The sequence below is a fragment of the Lutjanus erythropterus genome, chromosome 6 (genome assembly GCF_056507025.1).
Source record: "Lutjanus erythropterus isolate fLutEry1 chromosome 6, fLutEry1.hap2, whole genome shotgun sequence".
Taxonomy (NCBI): Eukaryota; Metazoa; Chordata; class Actinopteri; order Lutjaniformes; family Lutjanidae; genus Lutjanus; species Lutjanus erythropterus.
The window spans coordinates 2,484,797-2,508,708 of record NC_139322.1 but is presented as its reverse complement, the minus strand read 5'-3'; the positions used below and the strand labels follow the sequence as shown (position 1 = coordinate 2,508,708).

General features: G+C 41.5%; 1 protein-coding gene and 1 long non-coding RNA gene across 3 annotated transcripts; one reads left to right on the top strand and one right to left on the bottom strand.

The window, feature by feature from the left end:
- Positions 1-126: 126 nt before the first annotated feature.
- On the top strand, positions 127-21,802 carry LOC146324616 (uncharacterized). The gene is made up of 6 exons (XM_084720207.1): positions 127-1,243; positions 14,936-15,168; positions 16,821-17,007; positions 17,134-17,229; positions 18,193-18,700; positions 20,774-21,802. Exons 1-6 carry the CDS (start codon positions 1,217-1,219, stop codon positions 21,724-21,726), a joined length of 2,004 nt encoding a protein of 667 aa, XP_084576333.1. The 5' UTR covers positions 127-1,216; the 3' UTR covers positions 21,727-21,802.
- LOC146324617 (uncharacterized) lies at positions 1,259-18,312 on the bottom strand. 2 transcript variants are annotated; one of them, XR_014770674.1, is made up of 4 exons: positions 18,182-18,312; positions 3,302-3,405; positions 2,667-2,789; positions 1,259-1,272 (listed from the first exon to the last, which is right to left on the bottom strand). It is a non-coding gene; the product is annotated as an uncharacterized LOC146324617 (long non-coding RNA). The 2 variants fall into 2 exon arrangements; XR_014770673.1 differs by lacking the exon at positions 18,182-18,312 and adding an exon at positions 3,527-4,849.
- Positions 21,803-23,912: the final 2,110 nt, after the last annotated feature.

The window sequence follows — 23,912 nt, the reverse complement described above, 5'->3', positions numbered from 1 at the left end:
AAATTCAGCATTAATTTGAACTCTAATTAACATCAAACGGGCAAACAAGAACACAAGTTATGGACTAGAATAGATTTCACAGGAGGCCACCATGGCTACAGTGTTATTGTGAGAGAAGTGAGTTTTTCAACTTAATGTGTTTCCTTAATTTCTGATGACATATCATGGTCATTTTATGATTTATTGCATATTTATTTCATATATTGTGCACAAGCATAATTGGTAGCCATACATTTACAGTACATGTACATGTACTCACAGTACACAATGTTACTGAATGTCTCATTTTAGAAGAAAATCATAAATCACATGAAACATAAAAAGCTAAGTGACACGGTAACGCACATTATGTCAACACTGAAGACACACACACACACACACACACACACACACACACAGGATAATATCAGCATCAGTCGAGGCTGGGGGCACAAACAGAGGGTGAAGCGCAGGAGGAGGAAGGCATTTTGAGACAGATGGTGACGAGGGGGAAAAACAGCAGCGTGTGAAGAAAAGAGAGACGAAAGGATGGATCAAAAAAATAAAGAGGTGAAGGAAAGAAAAACCCTGAATGGATGCTGAAACTGACGCTGCTCTCAGCCAATCACAGCATCCACCTCCCCTCCTGCTTGCATCCGGGCTCTGTGATTGGCCGGCAGGCGCAGAGCTACAGAGAGAGAGAGTGACAGGAGAATAAGAAAGAAGGAGAAGAAGAAGAAACTGTCAGATGGGGACAGCTCTGTTTCTTCACATCTCCGTCTCTCTCTCCTTCAGTTTCTCAGTAGCCTCTCTGCCTCGCTCGCCCTCCTCTCCGTGCTGCTGCTGCTGCTGCCATTCGCTCGCCCATGCTGCTCTCTGATTCCTGAGCAGAGAGAGAGGTTTAATGCGATGGACCTGCTGCCCACCGACTGCTATTACTGCTGCTGTTTACACCGCGGCATCATGGGAGCTGTAGTCTCCTCTGCAGTGCAGGAGGACAGCTGATTAACCGGGGATTGTGGGTCATCAGAGTTTGGAGATGTGAGCTGGTGGGCGGACGAGGCTCATCAAACTCTCTCTCAATCTCTGTTTTCACTCTTTTTATCCCTCGTTCTTCTCCTCTTTTATTAAATTTCTTCATCTTTCTTTCCCTCCTCTATCTCGCCTGTTTTTCCTTCTTTCATTTCTTCTCTTTCATCCTTTATTCCTTTGTTTTTCTGTCCGAGGAGAAGTCAGAATGGGTTGTCGTCTCACCCGGACAAAGGTGAGTGACCTTCTGCAGGTGTGTTCTTTCTGGGGTGACAGAGAGAAAGGAAGGGGGAGCAGAAGGGGGCAGATAACAAGATGTGATGGTGGCTGAGATGACCTCCTCTCTGTTAGATCGCTGTGGACACGCATCACACACACAAACACACATGCATACACACACACACACACACACACACATCTCTAACCCAGATAGTACCAGTGAACCCAGACAATGGATGACTAAAAGCTGAAAGCTATTAACTGTGTGTGTGTCTGTGTGTGTGTGTGTGTGTGTTTGTGTGCTTTACATCAAACTAATCTGATTAATTTATAGATTTAAATATCCAGTTACTGTATTTTCACAGAGATGGAAAGTTTGTCAGACTCAGTACAGCTGCATGAAGTGTGAGGAGGTTTTTTCTCTCCTCTGTTAATTTCCTTTTAAAGGGATAGTTTAGTTTAAATTATTTGATGTGGGGTTGTCTGACGGAGTGCCACGATCAGTTCAGTAGTTATTTGTCCATTATGCTTTTTGACCAAATGGCTGCAAAATGACTGACATTATCAGCCTCAGCTGTACCTTGTGTTTATTGCTGATTAGCAAATGTTTGCATGCTAACACACTAAATTAAAGCCTCAATTGCTCCATTTCCGTACCTAAATAGAAAAGTCAATTTCAAATGATGTAGTGGTCACTGCCACATGGACATAAGCAATCCATCCACTAGAGGGCGCTACTCAGAGACAAAAGTTACCCCAAAGAAGCAGAAGAAGCGTCAAAAGTTTCTGACAACAACAAACATGGCAACACAGGAGGAGGTTATAATAATGCACTTCTTGGGAAAGAGACAAAAGTGGAGGCAGTCTTGTAAATGTTGGTGGTCTGTGCAACATCAAATATATTGCAACATGTGGACAGAGAATTTTTGTACTAACTAATTGATGACAAACATCATTTCCAATACTTTTGGAATTTTTTTTCCCAATTTTTAAAACTTCTTCAGTCTGTCCAGTGGTCGTGTCTCGCTCGAACTAGTGGTTATCCGCAAAATCCCAATCAGACAGAGTTCGTCTGTCAGGTTATAAAATGCAGGACGCACTGCACTGGATTTTTTTCTTGGAGCTGTTGTTTTTCTTTTTCTTTATTAATTTTTATTTATTTACTTTTGAGAATATGGTGCTTTTTTGGTTGTTGCTAGGCAACTACTGAATCAGCTGTCTTTAGTCTAATCAAGGATTTGCTGTTACGTAAACTCAGATCTGTACCTTCATACTTTGGTTAGCTAGAAGTAGTTAACCTCCTAGTTAGACAATAGTTAGCTTCCTAAACATCTGAATAAAAACCAGAAAGGAAGTGTTGAGAGTCAGCTAACATTAGCTAAACACAAACCATGAGCTGTATGTTAACAGTATTGTTTAGATTAATTAAAACAGCTTACCTGAAATCTCAAGTATGGCACTAATTTGTCTCCAGGCTGCTGTTTTCTGTTCAAATCCTGGTTGGTAATATCACACAGCTCCAGATATCCATCAACAGACTTTAGCAGCATGCAAATCGTTCACTGGCAACAGAAAACAACAGGAATAAGACACCTTTCAGTGAAAAAATGCACTGTCTGTAACTGGAGCCTTAGCTTTCAGAAAATGTGCACAAAATGAATGCAGAATACAGACAGAAGTCTCCGTCTGTATTCATAACTAATGGTTAGCATAAATTGACCTTAATGGTAAACTTAACCCACTAAATATTAGTATGTTAGCATTGCCATTGTGCGCATGTCATCATTTAGCTTGAAACAACATCATCAAAGCAGAAATTTTCTGCAAAGTACAAATTGCTGGGGGATTAATTTAGCTTTTTCAATATTGGCATAGGAGCTAAAAACATTAGTTTTAGCATAGCTAAATAGTCAACATTAATCCACTTGCACAATGGTTCTGGTGTTTGGTAGTTTCTAGCCATAGTAAGAAAAAGGGCTACTTGAATCACACAGCTGGCAAGTAAATCTTTTTGAGGGGTTCACTTGTTGTTTTGATGAAGTCCATCTGTAGTATCTCATGAAGTGTTACCAACCCCTGCTGGACTGGGCGAGTCCACTTGTTTTCACATGAAGTCCATCTATATTATTTCATGAAGTTTTGCCACCACCTGCTGGACTGGTTGAGCAGAATGATAGACTGTGTATAGAACAGAAAGAAAAGAAAAACATTTGGTGATGATAATCATACACTTGTAATGGTTGATTTGACCCACACAGATGGAATCACTTTAAGCTTTTTTTCCACTGTACTACAATACCCATGAGCTTCAGCTGCCATCTTGATGGAGAAGAAGCCAGTCAGAGGTGTGGATCAGAGCTGTAGTGACAATTGTTGTAAAAAGCTTTCATTTTTTTTCTTTTGCAGTTCTTTTTAAAACACAAGCTGGTGTATGTTGGATGGTTAACTTGTGACTTGTGATTCTGGGCGACATGAACACAACTAACTTGTAAATTCCGAACACTTTGTTGTTGCAGTTGAGAACAAAACGCTGCTGGACAGAATTCACCTGGCAGGAAAGTGATTGTTTTAGCAGATCAGTAGACTCACCATTAGTGGTGCACTTAACAAAATTTAGGTGTGTAGCACAACTGGCTTTCATCTAGTTTGTGTCCGATGACAATCCAACAGTCCCTTTTATTAATCAATTATCAAGATCTTTTCCTGACCAGAACCATATTGAAGAATCTTTAAAGTTCCCCCAAAGTCAAAATTGATGTTTAAGAGTGTTTATCACACATATATTTCATTATATGTCACCTATATGTCAGTATGTGGCCCAATAATGACAAGAAGTTTTAATATTATGGGGTGTTCTTCATGGTATAACACAGTTTGTCTTTTCCTGAAAACAATTAAAAGCTTTTGATAACTCATCCTGCACTCGGGTCATTAAATTTATGTCCAATTAAACACTTTCTTGCTTATGATGCTGCCATAGCAAAAGAGAATATATTCATTGCTCCGGAGCAGACTGCAGTGTTTCTGAGAGCTGGGCCTCACTGTAAAAAAAAAAAAAAGGGGGAACTTTTAATGGAGAAAACATTCCCTCCGATGTCCTCCAGCTGCTCTGCTTCAAATCTCAGTTATTTAATTACAATGTTTCCTGATTGAAAGATAGCTGTCGCTATAAAAGTTGAATTTCATCCACTTGATCTGCAGATGACATTTTAAGCATAAAAGTTCATGGGAAACAACAATACTGGATCCATAAAATTCCTAATAAACTCTCTGAGAATTTAACATTTATTACCATTTTGTGACATTTTAAGGACCAAACAAGTAATAGTTGATAATGAAAATAATTGTTAGTTGCAGCCAGTGGCAGACTCAGGCTGTTTGAGGGTAAAACAGTTCAAATCCCTGGTTTAGACTTAATTATTTCATTATGCGAGTGAAGGTACAGCAATTATTACACAACTGTAATAAAAACATGCAGGGAGCTATTAATCATTTAGAGGCAAGGTGAGACCAACTAATCACTGGAAGGACGCTCTTGAGGGCACTTGATCATATTTATTTACTGTAGGAGCATCCAAGAGGGCACTTGCGCTGGGTTTTTTTCAAATATTGGGGCAAGAGAGGGGGCAAGAGAGGGGGCAACCCCCCCTCCCAACCCCCCTGCTGAGACCACCACTGGTCAGAGACCTAGTCTTGCATAGCCAGACTTCTATCCACAGTGCTCAGCTCTGGAGAAAGGTCTGGCTCCATGGATACACATTCTGTTATAAGGGGAAAAAACCGCCCTGCCTTGTTTGCATTTCTTTAAAGTAATCACAGTTGTCTTGGGGGGCGCTAAGCCCAGGATGCAGCGATGCTGCTGCTGCAAAATAGTGTCGAGGGGAAACTTGTTTTGGTGGATCACTGCTAAAGAAAAAGTAACAGCTGCTAGCTTGTTTATGTTTGCACTGTTAGCTTCCCAGGTGCTAATTTGCTGTTTTCGGTGTGTAGGCAGAAGCTCGGAGGTGGTTCTTGTTTTCCCAGGGACTTGGAAAATGTAGACAGCGGCCACTGCGATGAAACAAGCAACCAATGGCACACTTATACCTGCAGCATGCATCCAGGGAGTCAGACTATTGCAGCCATAACTGAGGAAGAACACTTTAAGGCAATATATATGTTGTTATGAATCTTAAATAACCTAATAGTTAACCTACTTTATCTCTCTGTTTATTCCCAAAAATGCTGAGAGCTTTTGTTCAAAACTGAATAAAGGCCAAGTCACTGTTCTTGCTTCTAATAAACATCTTGGATCTGACTTTGCACTGACCGCTGAGCTGAAACTGGTATTGATCTACTTATTTGATTCAACAAAGAACATTTTTTCAATGTTTTGAGGCAGCAACCAGCCAAGCAGCAGGCTCCAATGATGACTAATCTGCAGCAAAGCAAACAGATCACTCTTAAAAGCAAAGGCAGACAACAAACTTGGTTTTGTGCTCAGTTATTCTATGTGAACAAAGGCTGAGCAGCACAAGAACCCATTATGAAGAGTGCTTCAGAGTCCATCACTGAGCGTTTTTCTTGGAAAGTGTTTGTTTGTCGTGGTTACTGAGCACTCCTCCTCATTCCTCTCTGCTCGTTACAGCGAGAAGCCACATCTCAGTAATTGCCGTTCGTGGATTTCTGAGGCTTCTTCCCCTCGCGATGATCAGTGATAAGAGCTGGTAGCCTTGCCGTGTTTTCATTTAGCGCCACGTCTCCTGGCTGAACGCCTTGGTGATCAAAAGGCTCAACTGGCTGCGGTTCGACGCACTCTTTAGACATGCAGAGCTGAACAATCTGCAACGACGACAGCAGGACGAATGTTTTCTGGCACATGTTCATCTCCGAACGCCGGAACACGCGATTATCCGGCTGCGCACGTCAGAGCAGGTTTTATCCTCGATGCATTGATGCTGTGTTGCACGTAAACAAACACCTTATCAGATGAACACACACAGTTCAGGAGAGCAGCAGACCTTTGAGAGACTAACAGTAACAGTACAGACAGACAGACAGAGAGAGGAAGGAGATCATAACTCGATCCGATGGCTGCTGAGGTGACCCGATCTGTGAGACAAGCATCACATAAACACACAACACAAGACATGAAGTACAGTCACTACACATATCAGTCTGCGTACAGCACATCACTTTATATAGAGATGAGAGAGATGAGCAGAGGCTCAGACTGAGACACAAAGACAGACATCGCAGCTTCACTGCTTCACTTTTTACAGCTACGTTATTGTGAAAAATGCTCCTAAATTGTAAGAGTCGAGTTGGTCGACCTGTAAAAGCTGTTAGCGAGATAACTATCCATCCAAACATACAGCTACTCATAATGAGGGATGCACGAAAAATGACGAGGCCGATACATCATTGACTGATAATGAGAAATTTTAATTATTATTTATTATTCTGATAATGAAATTATAGCCAACTAGAAGATGGGGCTGAATGATTTTGAAAAAAATATCTAATTGTGATTATTGATACTGTAATTGTGATATGATTTGTGACATTAGAGGTAATTATGATTTTTACATCATTATTCTTACTTTGATTTTTTAAAAACATGTTAAAATATCTACAGTGTGATGTTTTTTTTGCAGGAATGTGTACTAAATGAAGATGTTTCTCAAGTCTGTAGAATCTAATGTGTAGGACGGGATATCGGTGCCTCACAATATTCATTCATTTAAACATTTCTGGAGACATTTTGCCTTAAATATTTAACCTTCTGCAATTTTAGTTAAATTTCGATTTAAATTGTGCAGCCCTTCTACAGGGGGTTATTCAGTAGAGTGCAGGTCTTCACCAGGCAACAGATGGTGAAGCACCTACTGCAATTCCTCTGCAAATGCCAGCAGAGAGTTCCTCCGACATTAACATGATCTTTACATACGTTGTCCTGAGCTGCAACGAGACTTCAAACTGAAGAAGTTGTTGGTTACTTGTGGCCCCTAGTGGCTGGTTAAGAAGAGTAAGAAGTCAGCTGTCAGTGGTCGTGAAAAACAGAGCAGTCAAAAATAGAATCACTGCCTCACAGCTGTTTTGTCTTCACCGACCAGTCAAGCTACTGTTTACATCCATGTCTGCCTGTAGTGAAGTCTTTGAAGACTCTATTTTTTTTTTTTTTTTTTTCAAAAATTGTGAATCACAGAGGTCCTTCAGGATTAAGTCATGGTTGTGGACAAAAAAAATAGGCTGACTGGTGAAGTAGTGTTTGAGATTAGCTGTTAACAAGCTGCAAGTCTGCTGAGTTCCACCAAAACAAGTTACCCCTCAACGCCATTTTGCAGCAGCCCCCTTGGTGCATCCTAGGCTTAACTCCACCCAACATGTTTGTGATTGGTTCACAGAAATGAAAACAAGCCAGGGCATTTTTTCCCCTATGGCAGAATGTGTGTGTGTGGAGCCAGACCTTTCACCTGAGGACAGAAGTCAGGCTATGTGACACTAGTGATCACATGATCCTCTCCAGATAATAAATATCAGATATAATAATATCTCATTTGACAGATTATGTGAAAGCATTTAATTTGAATTCTTAGGCAAAAAGCTCTTTAACAGCCAAAGCGAGTTCAGCACTTCTTGTAACCAAACCAGCACTACAGTTATATTACTTTTGCTGCTGTTGTAAACTCCATGCACTTTGACACTGCATTTTTTTACCGCCAGGAATTTACTGTGAATCTTGACATAGTGACGAATCTCACAGCTGCTTTGTGTGTTCTGCAGTGATACTACAGTGGCACGTTGTTACGGTTTCGGTTAAAATGTTCACTCTCGCGAGATCTCGCCGGTCTGGGGTTCCCTCAGTAACTGACAAAGGTTCCCTTTAGGATGACGATATTAACATTCTCCAAATTTTACACAGTAGTTGAATGTTGGTTGTGACAAGAGCCAGAAATGGATAACGAAGAAAAATAAAAAACGGACAACCTCGACCACATTTAAGTGATGAAGTTCTGTGTAATATATATTTTAGTTCCTTTGTCCTCTGTACACTCAGTGAATCTCTATAGGTCAGAGTGCATGGTCTCAGACATTTTGTGTATGGTCTCGTTTGACTCGACTGTTGGAGCAGCTGAACTGCACAGGTTCTTCACATCTTCCTAGAAATTGTTGTCAAAAGTAATGTTATATAAAAAGTAAATGTAGAAGAAGAAAATTGTAATCCTCTTATGACAGCTTTCATTCATGTGTGTACTGTAGGCAGACGCCACTGCAGCAATGGCAGCTTGTTACCTTCGGGCACTTCGCCAGATTCATGCATACTCACTCATAATAGTAGCTTCTGCAGTTGATTGTCTAATAGTGTGTGTTTCTTGGAACAGGACCGATGTTTAATCAGACCAAAACCAGCAACATGTTGTCTGTCTCTCAGTACTTTCTCACTTCCTGTCTGTGGCTCTCAGCTCGGAGCACATTGGTCCCTGCTGAAATCTTTCAAAACACCTCACAGATAATATAGTTTCATTATTAAAAAAAAACGTCTTCGGCCGAGGAGACAGCTGAGGTTTTGTCTCAGAGAGGATCAACAGGGATCTTCCATCATGGCTGCTAAAGCTGAATGTAAATGTTTGAGTGGCCTGTTTTGACAGCGCTGTGAGGGAAATGAGAGCGGAGGACCACGCTGGGTTTGTTTGCCTCTGATGTGCGGCTGGCTGAATGTAAGGCAGCAGGATGTTGCGTCGCTTGATTGTAAAGAGATTGACGGTTTGACATAAATGGGTGGTGGTGCAGGAATAACGGCTCCATGTCGCCTGTGGATGTACTGTACATCCTATACATCCTTACAGTAGCTGCTGCACAATCTAGACCGACTAAAATAGTGGTGACGTATCTTTGTGGTGTTTTTTTTATCACTGTGCTGCGTGCAACTGTCCCCAGCCTGCACAAGCTCAGAAGTCACGACACATTTTAATAAACCAGACCAGAATGCAGCACATACTTTTAGAAAACTAAAGAAGAAGAAGACAAAATTTATAAAGCACAAGCAAAATACAGATTATAATGATTATGGCCTTCAGAAATCAGAATAAAACTAATTAATTAGTCGAATTTTCCTTCTTTTCTACGCCTTTGATTCTAAACAATGCATTAAAATAAAGCAACTGGTTTTTAAATAATCTGTGCACCAGAATATTTCAGGGTTTTGTCGAATCATGTCATGAAACCATGACACTCTCGCTATGTACAAAAGGAGACGTGACTCACTTTCCACTTTACCAAAATCACTCCCACAATCTATTTTCCTCCTGAAAACCTCTGAATCTGCCAGCCTCAACAGTCAGAGGAAGAACACGAGTTCAACTTTGGTCTATGGAAGAAGAAGAAGAAGAAGAAGAAGAAGAAGAAGAAGAAGAAATGTAACAAAAGATTCAGCGTCATCAGTCGTGTTACAGTCAGGGTCATGTGTGTCCTTTAATTTAGTTTTTAAAAGAAATAGTTTCCAACTATTTTCCTCAAACTCAAGGACTCTTATTTTCAAGTTTGTTAACATTACTTTAAGTCACATCTGTAGATAAACTGCAGAGCAGCAGATCAAATGTGATGATATAGAAAAAATATAGATTCATTCAAACACTGTATCATGTGAGTCTTTGAATCTTCAGTGTTTTTGTTCATGTTAAGTTCACTGTAAGCCAAATAAGTTAGCAGTACTCAAAAAAACAGGCAATCATTTGCCTTTTTTTGAGTTCATAATGTCAATGGAGATTTATCTGAGCTTAAATATTTGGACTTAGGCAAACTCAAATATTTTCAGTAAATGCAACTTTCATTCACCTCTCTCATTGCAATAAGTTAATGGAACTGAGTCATTTGTATTAATTATTTCATTTTCAATAAATTTCATGTAAGTTAAAAATTGTTAAGTTAGTAGAACTTGTAAACAAATTTTAAGTTTTCCCTAGTTATTAAGATTAATTAATTTGCATTCAGTTTCACAGTGTCTGTCCTGCACATTTCAACACATTTGGTTGGAATTTGTTGACAGTTTATAGTGCAGGCCAAAATCCCTGAATAATACATCACATTAATTTTGTATGATCACACACTTCAAGATTCAGGTCCAGAGCAAATGTTCAGTGTCAGTGCAGCAGTCTGTGTGTCCTTTATGCAGAGACGTAGAAACTCTGGAAAGTTATCACCTCAGAAACTATTAGATCTTCTGCCACAACAATGGAGAGACAAACAGCATAAATACAGTGTTCATGTTACAGAGTTGTTTGTTTTTTATTTCCTAGGATGATGAAGGCATAACCAGCCCTACTCTGCTCTTGATTAGCTTGAATATGAAATGCTGTTCATCCAATCATAATGAACAAACATTTAAGAAGTCAAGATGCATTCATAGCAAAGCTGTCAGTCTGCTGCCTGCCTGAGCTTCCTCAAGTCTGGGGAGGAGGGAACGAGGGAAAACAACTCGCTTCAACCATAGATCATATATTAAATAAAATTTCAACCAATTTAATATTTAATTCCAACTCATTATTTGAACTGCTGTACTCATTTTTCCTTGGACAGTTGCTACACATCGCTCCATTAAACCTAATTTATTTTTCCAATAACCACAATCCTCTGTCTAATCTGTTTGTAACATAACAGCATATCAACACTCCTGTCTGGCCACGGGCCGGTAAAGTGAGACTGAGGCACATCACACTCACACTGAACTGATTCAGCACTGATGCGTTTGATGCCATCTTGCATGAATGTTTCCTTCCTGTGTCATGAGCAGCAGTGGATTTATTTTTACTTGTATGACATGTGTTGTTTTTGTATTCTAAAATGCTTAAACAGAGATGCAGACCTGTTCATTTCAAACTGCAGTGACTTGAATTCAGAGGATCAAACCCCACATTCTGATACGGCTCCACAAAGCCTGCTGCATTTGACACTTTTATTTAATTTTGCATGCTAACCGTGATTTTGTGCTGAGAACGAGGAGTGTCACATTCTGCAGAGTTCTGCACTTTGAGACTCAGTGAAAATTGAGTCAAAGCTTCATAAAAAAGAAAAAAAAAACTGAGAGAAAGAGAGAGACAGATACATGAAGAGGGAGGGAGAGAGATCAGTTTGTGTTACTGTCAAAGTGCAGTGGAGCGCAACACACTTCTCCAGGGTACAGCACATCACTCTCACTCTGACTTCTGTGGGTGTGTGTGTGTGTGTGTGTGTGTGTGTGTGTGCGCATTTCTGCATGCATGAACTGGTTGTTTATGTGTGTGTGTGTTTGTGCACGTCTTTCTACATCTATGTGTGCGTGTTTTTCTGCGTTAATGTCTGTTTGAGTCCCACATTGTGTGTGTGTGTGTGTGGCCCCGGGCCGTGCACTGAGAGTGTAAAGACTCCAGTACTGGTCCAGAGGTTACAGAGGGCTGCTGCTGAATCCTGACCTACATCATGCTGCTGTTACGACCGAGTCTCTTTAACTTCACTGCATCTTAACTTTCACATGTGACGTTACAACACGAACCACCACTATTATAGTTTGTTCATCACTTAGACTCAGCAGACATAATGACAGAATGTCCTTTAGGGCGTGAGCTGTCCTTTTATCTACCGACTAGACAGAATAGTGACACACTTACATTTTACATGTGAGGCCTTCTCTGTTTTTCCTCTCTAATGTAAATCCTCTGTAATGTAAAATCCTGTCTTGTTTGTTGTGTGTTATTGGTGTGCTTAAAGGGGTAGTTTGTACTATTTAATGAGGGGTTGTATGAAGTATTTATCCAGAGGCAGCAGGAGTACCGGTGAAGTAAGCTAAGCAACGTACTGCTGTGGACAGGGTCAGCAGTAACGTATTTTAAACCTATAAAAACATCTCCTCTACAAAGTTTTCTTAAAGTCTGGAGGTCAAGTAGGAAAATAGAGGGCATGGACAACACTCCATCCCCACTGACACCCTTATTTTCTAATCCAGATTTCCACCCTGGTTGAGACTGCAACTCAACACCTATTATTTTAGGCATTCACAGTTACACAACTATGCTACTACTACATCTAATCTCAAACAGCCTCGATATTGTGCTGCGATCTCTCCCTTAGAAAAAAATATTTATTAATGGCGAGTACCCAACCAAAGTTAGTGACACGCTTTTATAGAACGCTCTCTGGGATAGTGAAAGAAAATACGGCTAAAATGAAGACAGAATGGGAGACTGACTTTGGTGCTGAAATTGAGTATGAAGAGTGGGATGATATGTGGCTAAACCTGCCTAATTGTTTTACTACTTACAGAGCAAAAGAACTTCAGCTGAAGATAAATCAGAGACTACATATTACCCCAGTGAAACAAAATAAAATGAACCCAGATCTGTCAAAGTTGTGTAATAAGTGCAAGAATACAGAAGGCATGTGCTGTTCTTAGAGAAATCAATGATTATCATGCATTCTTGGTATACATAATCCTGCAAATATTCATCCAAATTCACTAAAACTCATGAAAATATTTTTTTCTGTGCAAGGAGATGCATTTTATTGAAGTTGGTGTCAGAGGAACCTCCTAGCATCATAGAGTGGATATGTAGTACAAGGACTCAGCTTTTATTTAAGACAGGAACTTTTTCAGTTTTATAAAGTCCGGAGTCCTTTCATAACTTGGGATCTGATTGTTTTGCAAACAATAACTGCAGGACTCTGTGGTCTGGCACACACAAACACGTCACAAGCTACCTGTCACTTATTCCAGCAAAAAACTTTTACCACTTTTCTGCATTTTTGGTGTTTGGTTGGATAAGGTTTGACTGAACTTAAGTCCCATCTCGGTCATGTTTCAAACTTCACTGATGAAATCAGCGATTAGACCTCGCAGAACACATAAGCTGCTGCAGTTGATTAGTTTGTGTTCTTGTGTAACTTCAATGTTCTGAAAGTATAGGTTGGATTCAACAAAGACAAGTAAAGCTATGAAAATATTCTAAATATAACATACATTTATTGATTTTTTTAGGTAGACCTTTATTAAGCGGTTAAAATATCTTTTGTTGCTGACCTCGTCCACAGCAGTTGGGGAGAGTCGCATTAAATTGATTTATCACTTTACAGTTGTAACATGGGTTTTTTTTCTTGCTACATAAATGTCAAGTGTAGTACTAAAAATCCCTGAGAAACATAATACATAAATATAAATATATAATATAACAGGATTTGTCAATCTGCAGGGAATGACAGCTGAAAAAACAGTTAAGCACAAATTGATTAACAATTAAAATCTAAATCCATAAACTCCACACCACTGTCAGCATGTATCTGTTCACAGTTTCACATATCATGCATGTTAGTTCTGCTCTATAAGGAACAACAGAGCACGGGCACGACCAGCGGCTCATTTGTGACGCTTCATTATTATTATTCCATTATTATATGGGAACCTCCCCAGAAATCCTGAGCTGCACTGGCCAACAGGCTGCTCTGTGTTCAGTCAGATGTCACTCAGTTATATTCTAAATCAGATTTTGGTTGTATAATATTTTTACAACTTCCACCATCTGTTTTTTTTAACTGTGTCACATCCGTAGACAGATAAAGTATATAATGTGCATATCAGTGTAGTGCTGGGCAATATATCAATATATCATTATAGAGATATGAGACAAAACATCCTTCTAGATTTGGGATATCATTATGTCATGATATAACACAGAGAAGCGTGTTGTCTTTTCCTGGTTTTAAAGGCTGAATCACAGTAAAGTGCTGTAATTTTCTGAACTTACCAGACTGTTCTAACTGTTCTATTATTTGCCTTTACCCACTCAGTCATAATATCCACATTACTGATGATTATTGTGTTAACAGAACAGAATAGAATAGAATAGCCATAGAAATGTCTGACTTCTCTCCAATATAAGATGGCACTATTAATTTCTTATTATTGGGGGGGACTGTCCCTTTAAAGCAGTTATTGTGCAGTAAAAACATCTCTGTCAATGTTATACTGTAATATATGAAGGTTTGGATTCTTGCATTAATGTGTATGTTGCATTTTACTGCTGTAAAATGTTTAAAGTTGTGCTAATTTTATCCACTTTATATACCGTTGGGGAGGTTAATCAACAGAAATTAATCATATTATATAAGCTGATAATATGTTTGTGCAATTTGAGAATTTTTAGAAAATGTGTATATTGAGATATATATTGTATATTGCAGAATATTCTAAAAATATTGAGATATCACCCAGCTGTAATGGAAGGTCAAGGCTCCTTCATTAACACATCTTCAGCAAGAATAATAAGAGGAAATAATCACTGAAATCAGATCCTGTTTATCTGCAACAGAAACCTGCAGAATCTCCTGGTCTCCAACTTATACATAATGGCTCAATCTTTTATCTTTTTATATAAAGAGAGAGTGAATCATATGCCACGTTATGTAACACAATTGTAGTCAGGCATGCCAAAAAGTTAGAAACCACAGAACTCACTGACCTTGGATTGGAGGCTAAACTCCCACTTTGCCACTGTGCATCTGTGCTGCCTCTGTCCTTTATCAATACTACAGATAACACTTGAATGTTACGCAGTAGAAGTAGGATAACATGCTGTATCTAAAATGTTCAAACCCACCTGCTACTATCCCTTTCTTAAAGCTGAATCTTTGAGAAGACATAGAGATGATTTTAGCTTTTTTCCTGTGCTCAAAGCTGGTCTGTTGTGGTCCCTCTGATCAGGCCAAGAACCACGAACCCTCTCATCACCGACACCGTGAGGAGCTGCACTTTGTGGATGAGTATGGCCAGCCAATCACTATGCAGATGGACGGAAGAAGGGGTCGTGGTCACAGGAAGCGGCGGTCTCGTTGCGCAATGGAGTGCAGCGCCCCGACAGAAAGACACTGGGAGGCCCTGAGAGCCATGGGACTGATGGAGGGGGAGGAAGGCCAGGGAGACGGCTACGGTGCAGGGTAGGTATACTCTTTAAAGGCTGCATGATGGTGGGCGAGGCCTGGGTAAAGAGTGAGTGAGGGTCAAGTCATCATGCAAGCAAGTCAAGTCATTGTCCAGGTCAAGCCAGTCACAAGTCATACGAAATTCTCATGAATCCAAATTTTTGGACTATCCCCCTCCATTAGAGCTGCCTCTTGCTTTGGCTTCTGCAGGTCTGTTGCATAGGTTGCCAGGTTTGCACTGTAGGTTGCCAAGTTGTTAGGTTTGTAAGTATCGCACTAGAAATCACCCTATCACATTTCAAAAACATAATGGAAGACCTCAATATCTAGAAAAATGAAAATAATCAATGAGAGTCTTTAAGTCATCTGTCTTAAGTCTTTTATCAAAGTTAGACAAGCGAGACACTTTGAGTTTAAGGAAAAGTTGTGCACTTGGTAAAGTTTTGTAAATGGTGTAACAGTTGGGAAAGGGATAAAAGAGTGGAAATGTGAAAATGTTGGACAATAATACAGGTTTGTGAATGGGATAAAGACTTGTGATTGAGGGTACAGTAGTTTGGATTGAGGTAAACAAATGGAATAAGGGTAAGATCTTACGATGGGGTGGAAGGTACAGATCAAAATAAAAGTTTGGGAATGGGGTAAAATTCTGGGACTGAATTGACCTGGTAACCTCTGCTAATTGAGAATGAGTTTGGAACTTTGGGAATGGGATAATGGGATATAACTGTGTGTAGGTAGTTAGGAATGACTCAAACAAAAGTTATCAGGATAAGGTGATCAGTGGAGTAAACATCATGTATTGGGTTGGTTCAAACTGGGGAAAAGCTTTGGGAAAGGGGAAAAAAAAAACTGAGGTGCAGGTAGATGTTTGGGAAATTTGTGGACTTTGAATTATTGCTTGGTTACATGCCCAAAGTCACTGGCTTTGATTGGGTAAAGGGTTGCCTCTGGGGTAAATGGTTAGGAATGGTGAGCAAAAATTGGAAATTGTGCAAAGCTTTAGGACGACAGTCAAAGTTTGGGAATAGGGTAAGGGATAGTAATTGGGTGTAAATGGTAAGGAGTGGGGTAAAAAGTTTGAGTATGGGTATAATTTTGGAAATGGGATTAAAGTTTGGAACTAGGCTAAAACAGAGAATAATTTGGTATCAGCGTAAAGACAAGGTACAAGTTTGGGACATAGTAAAGAGTTCTGGAATAGGCAGAAAACGCTGGGACAGCAGTAAAAGTTAAGAAATGGGCTCGAGTGTATGGACTGAAGTGAAAGGTATGGAAAGAAGACTTATACTTCTGCCAGTTGGTGGTTCAAAGATTCAAATCGAGGGACAATCGTCTGGCGTTTGTGTTTGGGGGCTGAGTTCAGTTTGCAAGGTCAGCATGATGTTGCATGAGTCTCTTGGCACTCTCCTCAATATTCATGAGTGGAAGGTTGTTCTGCTGAGACAGCTGTCAGTGCAACACACACTATGATTATACATGTCAGTGAAGACTATAAATATTCATAGAAGAATTTACATATCATCATACAGATCATACCATCTCCATTCATGCACAGATGAATAATAAATAGACCTACACTTTCTCAGAGCACTCTGCCTTGTAAATTCTCTTTGACATCATCTCTTCATAAAACACGCCATGACCTGATTGCTTTTTCCACACAGGCCTTACTATGGTCACATGACCATGTCACCTGACCTATACTCTGCCAGTAGTCATATGATGATGTCGCCTGATGTCTATCCACCCAACGGCTACTTACCCAGATCACCGAATGACCAGCATCCGGGTAATAACTACCTGCCCAGCGTCTCCTACAGCTTAGATCACCTGGACAGACTCGACTACCAGGTGATTTGTTGGGTTGTATAATTTTCTACTCTCTACTCTTTATGTTCTTGTGCTAGTATATTTTTATATGCTGATTACAAAAGTAATCAATTTATACCAATTTCCATTTCTTTTTTTCTATTCCAGGCTCCAGAAATGTTGCCCTACCAGCCAAACTCAGAGAGCTGTCTGATTGGCTGCTACAACACAGAAGAGATGGAGCCTAAGAATTTCCCCAGACAGGTGGCTAATTTCACTGATTTGCATCACTAATACTTTATTTTTCTTCTCACCTTTTTGCACTTCCTTCTCTCTTTTGCTGCCTCTCTGACAATTTAGTCAATTGTGTAGGGTTTTTTTTTTTTATTTTATTCTGGTAAAGCTAGCATGTACACTGATTTGGGACAGTCTTTGTACTTGACTGAGTTTAGATGACATTTTTTGTGACTGACTAACTGACCATACAACTAATAGAATTCCTGGTTGCAACTAATTAGTAAAATGGACACTATTGGGAGGAAGCAGGGTTCCATATTGGGGTTAATATATTCTGTGGCTGACCAACTGACCGAACCGACAGACCGCCCGACTGAATGAGCGACTGAAAGATAGAGCTGCTGAACACAACTAAAAACTGGTGAACTAGACACAATTGGGGACAAGCAGGGTTCTGTATTAAGGATAATCAATTCTGGGGCTGACCGACTGACCGACCATCCATCCATCCGACAGACTGACCAACAGACTGACTGAACAATGGAGCTACTGGTCGTAACTAAAAATTCTGCAAACTGGATACTATTGGGAAGAAGCAGGGTTCCGTGTTGGGGCTAATAAATTCTGTGGCTGACTGACTTACTGACTGAATAAACAGCCAACTGTCCGTCTGCCTGTCTGACTGACTGACTGACTGACCGACTGACTGGCTGACTGACTGACCGAATGATCCACTGAATGATAGAGCTGCTGGTTACACTAAAAAATATGGTGAACTGTACACTATTGGGAAATAGCAGGGTCTGGTATTGGAGCTAATAAATGCTGTGGTATCAGGCCCGTATAGACTCGCCCACTTGCTGATACATAATTCAGCATTTTAGGCTGAATCAGAGGCATTTCTGATGAATGGTGTTGCATCGGAACAACTCTACTTACTAATATGTAAATAATAAATTAAAGTCAAACTCTCTCTTACTTTCTCTTTAGTCCGACTGTCGTCCTCCTTGGCGGTCTGATCGTGTTCTTGGATACCTTCCCCTCAGTGAGCTCGACAGCGGGTTGGGATGTGGCCCTGACAGCCCACACCATCGGGTGCCCTTCTCCGAAGCTGAGACAGACGCGATGTCATCGCTACCAGGCCACACCCCTTCCTCCCAAGGCTCCTCCTCTTCCTCCGAGTCCCTGATCTCCTCTGAACCCAGTGACTCAGGCTTCCACAGCGTCAGCACCGGGGAGCACAGGCGACTGCATAAGATTCACGGAAGCCACGCCCACCGACAATCTCACCACCTCCGCTCAGGCCACTCCCCTCGAGAGCAGAGAGGACGCTGGGATTTGGAGTCCATCCCTGAGACAACTCCAATGACTCATTCTGGAGCACCACAGGCGTCCCGCTGCACTGTGGGTAACAGCACAACCACAACAGTTCACTTCCACAGAGCTGAGAGGAGTCCTACCTTACCTCGCCACTTCTCCCCGCCTTCACCTTCTGCTGGTTAGTAAAGCTCTACAAATTATTTCCTTAAACTGGCCACCACAGTCTACGAGATGGTTTTCTTGCCGGGTTTGGCTTGGCAGCAGTGAAACCTTACCATGTCCCCTACTCAGGCCTCTGGAGTGATTGCTCAGAGACCTGGTAAGAGCGACTGTAAATCACCTCAGTACTGTATTCCCTGTTGCAATTTGCATCACCCAAGGACCTGGCACTAATTTTAGTGTCCATTCTGACACAGCTCGCCTCCACCATGCCTCCAGAGTCTCTTCCTCCTGGCAATCCAAAGCACTTTTGGTAGGGGTGTAAACAGTCCGGGCAGAGTCAACAAGGTTAATAGGACAACTAGCCATATGGCTAACTGAGCTAACTAGCTAATGGCAGCTACAGTTAGGTGGTTACTCAGGTGATATGCTGCCACCTATTTGTTTGGAGTATGAATTCAACAGGTGGCTAATTCTGACATCGCACCTGTAATGCTTGGCATCATTCCAAAGGTTGTGATGGCATTGTCAACTAGTATATAGCAAGTATATAATACTTCTCAACTCATCAAAGAAGCAACAAATTGTAAATTTTGAACCAACCCCATGAACATGGGGAGCCTGACATGAAGCTAAACTGAACAAACCGATACTGAGATCATATCTGGTGATTTTTTTTTCTGTTACGAAGCACCAGCACACCACCACACACCAGCTACATTTTTCAAGCAATGAAAAATCAACAAAACTTACCTAAAGCGCAGCACTAACATCCTTTCAAGCATTCTGTTGTTTGAAATATATCCAGCTAGTCAGCAACAGCAACTTGACTCTTGATGCTTTTATTGTTGATGCTTCAGTTCTGTAAACGTCTCTGATTAGACAGCACAGAAAAAGTCAGTTGAAGTTGTGTGTTTAGTTGCTTGGAGGTGTATTTACCTTGCAAGGCAGCTGGGTTTGCAAAATCATGTAAGAATCCATTTGTCATGTGCTTGTGACTGAACCACAGTGGTTCAGACCAATCAGTGGCCTATGAAGAACTGTTGGCAGCTATGGACATGCTTTAGCTGTGACAACAGCAATAAGTGACTCTTTATTCCAGAATAACACTAGCGGCTCATAAAGAGGTTAGCATAGAGGCTGCCATAGCATCAGTTATATCAGAACTGGAGACCAACTCTTCACTGAAAAAAAAGGCAGCACTGAGAGCTTTTCTTGATGAAAAGTTGTTTTCACTCTTCTACCAACTGGCTTTGGCAAGAGTTTGACTACATCATATGGTTCAATATCCAATTGGTTCAAGTTAGACCATGATAGATGGTAATAGACAGATGGTTCATCCAATTGCCTGCCAATTATTTTTTCATAGTGCCTGCCCTTTTCCAAACAGTTTCCAAGAAAGACTTCTCAGATGGCTCTGTGTAACAAACCATCTGCTGTCTAAGGTTATATTTATGTATCAAGTTTAGTCATTTGGATATTTATTTTGGAACATACCATAGTATCTTACCAGACCAGAGCAATGCACTCATGATCACTATTGTAGTGAAACAACCATCAAGGACTGGTTTGAGAAAAATTAAGTTCAGATCACTGACAAACTGGGTGCTGTAACATTAAATCTGTAACATGAAATACAAAATTTACAGACACGGCTTTTGTCAAACAGATTGATAAGGTAGGCCTCTCTTTTTTCCGTCCAAAACTCTGGCATTACTGACAGTTTGTACTTGGCTTGACATGCTGACTTTGCTTCGAGCTGATTGGCAACGAACACATGTGATATGCCCTTCATTCTAAGACCAGCCATTGGTGACTTGACAAGTTGAGTCTCAACTGATGCCATCAGCCAGCTGGAGTGGAGCTGAGATGGGCCAGTTCATGGCACTGTAACTTTTTTAGGAATCTTTAGTCTGATCTTGGCTTTAGATGTCATCTCCAAAGATGGTTCATCGTGGCATGTTTTTAAGGGGATTGCATTCAGAGTTTTCTTTAGTAGCAAGGAGTTCTTGCAGCAAAGGCTGAATGGAGATCTCTGCATTTAAAGATGCAATCTAACACTCCAAACCTGATTGCTTCTTTCTGTCCGCAGGTTGTCGCACTGAGCCCTGCCAGCGGAGGGCGCTGTGGTTGGAGCAGCAGCAGGGAGGAGGCAGCATTGTAGAACCTCCAGGGCGGAGTCGAACAATCACAGATCTGAGTGAAGGACAGCGTCGCCGCAGGGCCAGTCACCCCAACATGACAGATCCAAACACTCTGAGAAACAGACTCCAGAGCAACCAACCAGGTACCGCCAGCAACACGCTGGGGCCGAGGAGCAGGGCAAGTTATCCCAGTAACTGCCACACCACCAGTCACCTGAGCATAGACAGAACCAGTCTGACCAATCAGCAGAACACACAGAGAAACAGCCAGGGCACAAACCGGAGCAGAGAGGAGGACTCCCTCTCTAAGAGTCCTGGTTCAGGCTCCAGCGGCGCGTCAGACTGGCGTGGCTTCCAGACTCTAGGTGGGACTCGTCCCAGCAACTCTAAAGGTTCTCCCGCAGTACCTTTGTACAGCACACTGGGAGCCCCACAGCGTAGGCCTCACTCTCCACCCTCTCCCCGCTCCAGACTGTCCAATCAGAAGTCAGTCAGGAACCAGCTGCTCAGAGCTCGAGCTTATCGATTGGCCAGGGAACGCAGTGAGGTCACGACAGATGAGGAGGTGCGAGGAGAAGGGGAGAGAGAGGGCGAGGAGGAAGGGGAGGATGGTCGATGGGCGGGACGGTACTGGAGCCGCACTGAAAGAAGACGCCACCTGGCGTTGTCGCGGCAACACAGAGAGAGGAGAGGAGGAGGGGAGGAGCAGGCCGGGGGACTTCAGGGCTCGCTGTCGTCTCAGACGGTCCTGGAGCTGAGCCACATGAAGCAGAACCGACTGAGGAACAGCAAGCTGCTTGATGATTGGACAACTGTGGAGGAGCTGCTGACTCATGGGACACGGGTGGAGAGCGACAGCCAGCTGTGTCCCAGCCCTCTGTTGTCAGTTACCACTGTCTGATGGGAAAACCTCTGGCACACAATCCCACTGTGGGTTACTGCTCATTGATGGAACTCTCCAACGCTCAGGCCCAGATTCATTCTGGGCAGTGAAGTGCGAAGTGAAAAATGTAGATGTATGCGCTAAAATGACCAAATCAGAAAGATGAGTTTATTTAATGTGAAATTGTGCTGACTGAGGTCCTGGTCCTGCATCTCTCAATAATAATATTATTTTGATTATTTTAAACACTGTATCTTGTTGTCACAGCCGTGTCTGTCAATAACGCACCCAAGCCACAAGTTCACTTTTGACGTCTTGCCTGATATCAGAAAGAACTGCCAACTCAATACACTCTCATTTCCGTCTACAGTCGGACATTACCTCCGCTCTAGCTGATTTCTGTGGAAGAGGGGGATTCGATCTTCACCAACCAATCACTAGAGACCAAAGTATCTGCATGAATCTAACATCATTTAGAGTCAACACTGAGGCATAGCCATGCAAACATACTGGTTTTGCTGTGTTTTTAAGAGTGAAGCAGGGTGAATTAAAAACAAACTATGATGTCAGGCGATACTGAGAAGACACACTGTCTAGAAAAGCCTAAATAGCAGCGTCAATCATGTCCGTAGTGGTCGCCTCCTTGGTTCTGCCCCCCACTGCGTTCATTGGACTGATCAAACCACTGTTTCATGTACTGATACCAGACCAGAAGCAATAAACTTGGTGTAGTGGATGAATTCAAAGGTCTGGACCCAGGCAATTTGATGGCATCATGTTTACTGTCAGTCCTTAGTGTCTGTCCAAGAGTGCAATGAGTGCACAGCCTCCACTGTCACAAAACAATGCTTATTCACTCAGAAAAGGTTACAGCAGGGACACACAGGGTGCAGAAACTCTGCAAAGCGCCCCATCCGCCGCCCATGTTAATCAATTGGGCTGAACACACAGAGCACACTGTGGCGCAGAGCTGCATGGCTGGTTCGCAATCTGCAGAAATAGTTCAGAGTCTGGTCTGTTTTTTCCATGTTCCACAAGTGAGTCTGGCATGAAAACACACTGATAATCTACTAAAAACTATATAAATTATATATTACCTATGATGCAAATGATCTGATTCTGATAAATGATGACATTTGCATCCTGTGAGTCCCAGCTCCTTTAATTTCTCTCCTCCCTACCTCCTGTTCACATGGACTTTCAGATCCCCTGATTTTTTCTCCACACGATGAAATGTCAAAATCTGCCCGTCTACTACATTTATTAGAAATAGTATCATTGCTGTTTGTGGCTGTGCTTTTTTTTTTAGCATTATGTGTATATTCCACATGTTTGTCTGTTATGTTTACAGAGAGAGAAAAAGACAAGCAGAGCAGACTGCTCCATCCAGGATCACATAAAAAGCAGAACTGCTTGTTGAGTGGAGAGGAGAAATGCGCTTCTGGTGTTTTCAGCCAGGCTGCTGCTCCAGCCAGCACTGATGCATCACAGTGCTTTGCGGCGCTTCCGCCTCCTGTGTGTCTCCGAGGTTCAGTGTTCACTAGCAAACTTAGAAGCTAGATAGCTCATAGCTCTTTAGCTCATGTAATTATTTATTTGTTTTAGTCAGGCAATTTAATTGGGATGTATATCTTCATCAAAATGGCCAAAAAAAAAAAAAAAAGTGAGGCAACTACAAGCATTCAAGAATCAGCACACTGTAATGGAGCTTGTTTGCTAGAAATGGCTGCTGATGATTTTTATATGGTGGGATCTGGCGGGGGTTGGACTCCCTCCACCTCCAAGAGTCAACAGTGTCATTTTCTTGCAGCGATGTGGCGCTGACTTGTCATAGGGCTGAACAATTTTGAAAAAAATCTAATTGCAATCATTTTGACTGATATTACAGTTGCAATATAATTTGCACTTTTAGGGGGAATAAAAGTTTTTACTTATTTATTCTCATTTTCATGTGTAGGCCAGCGCAATAACATTGGATTTATATTTTCACATGCGTTTTACCTTTTCAAATATTATGCGTCCTGCTGTTTGATCATTGTAGTGGGCTATATTGCAATTTTAATAAAATTTCGATTACTACTACTACCACCTGGGCAAAAACAACTGGCCCCCCTCGTAAAATTAGTCTAGAACTGCAACTGAATCAACCACAGCCGATATGCAGCTGGAAAACCAAAACTACGAGCAGCTAGGTTTCTACGACT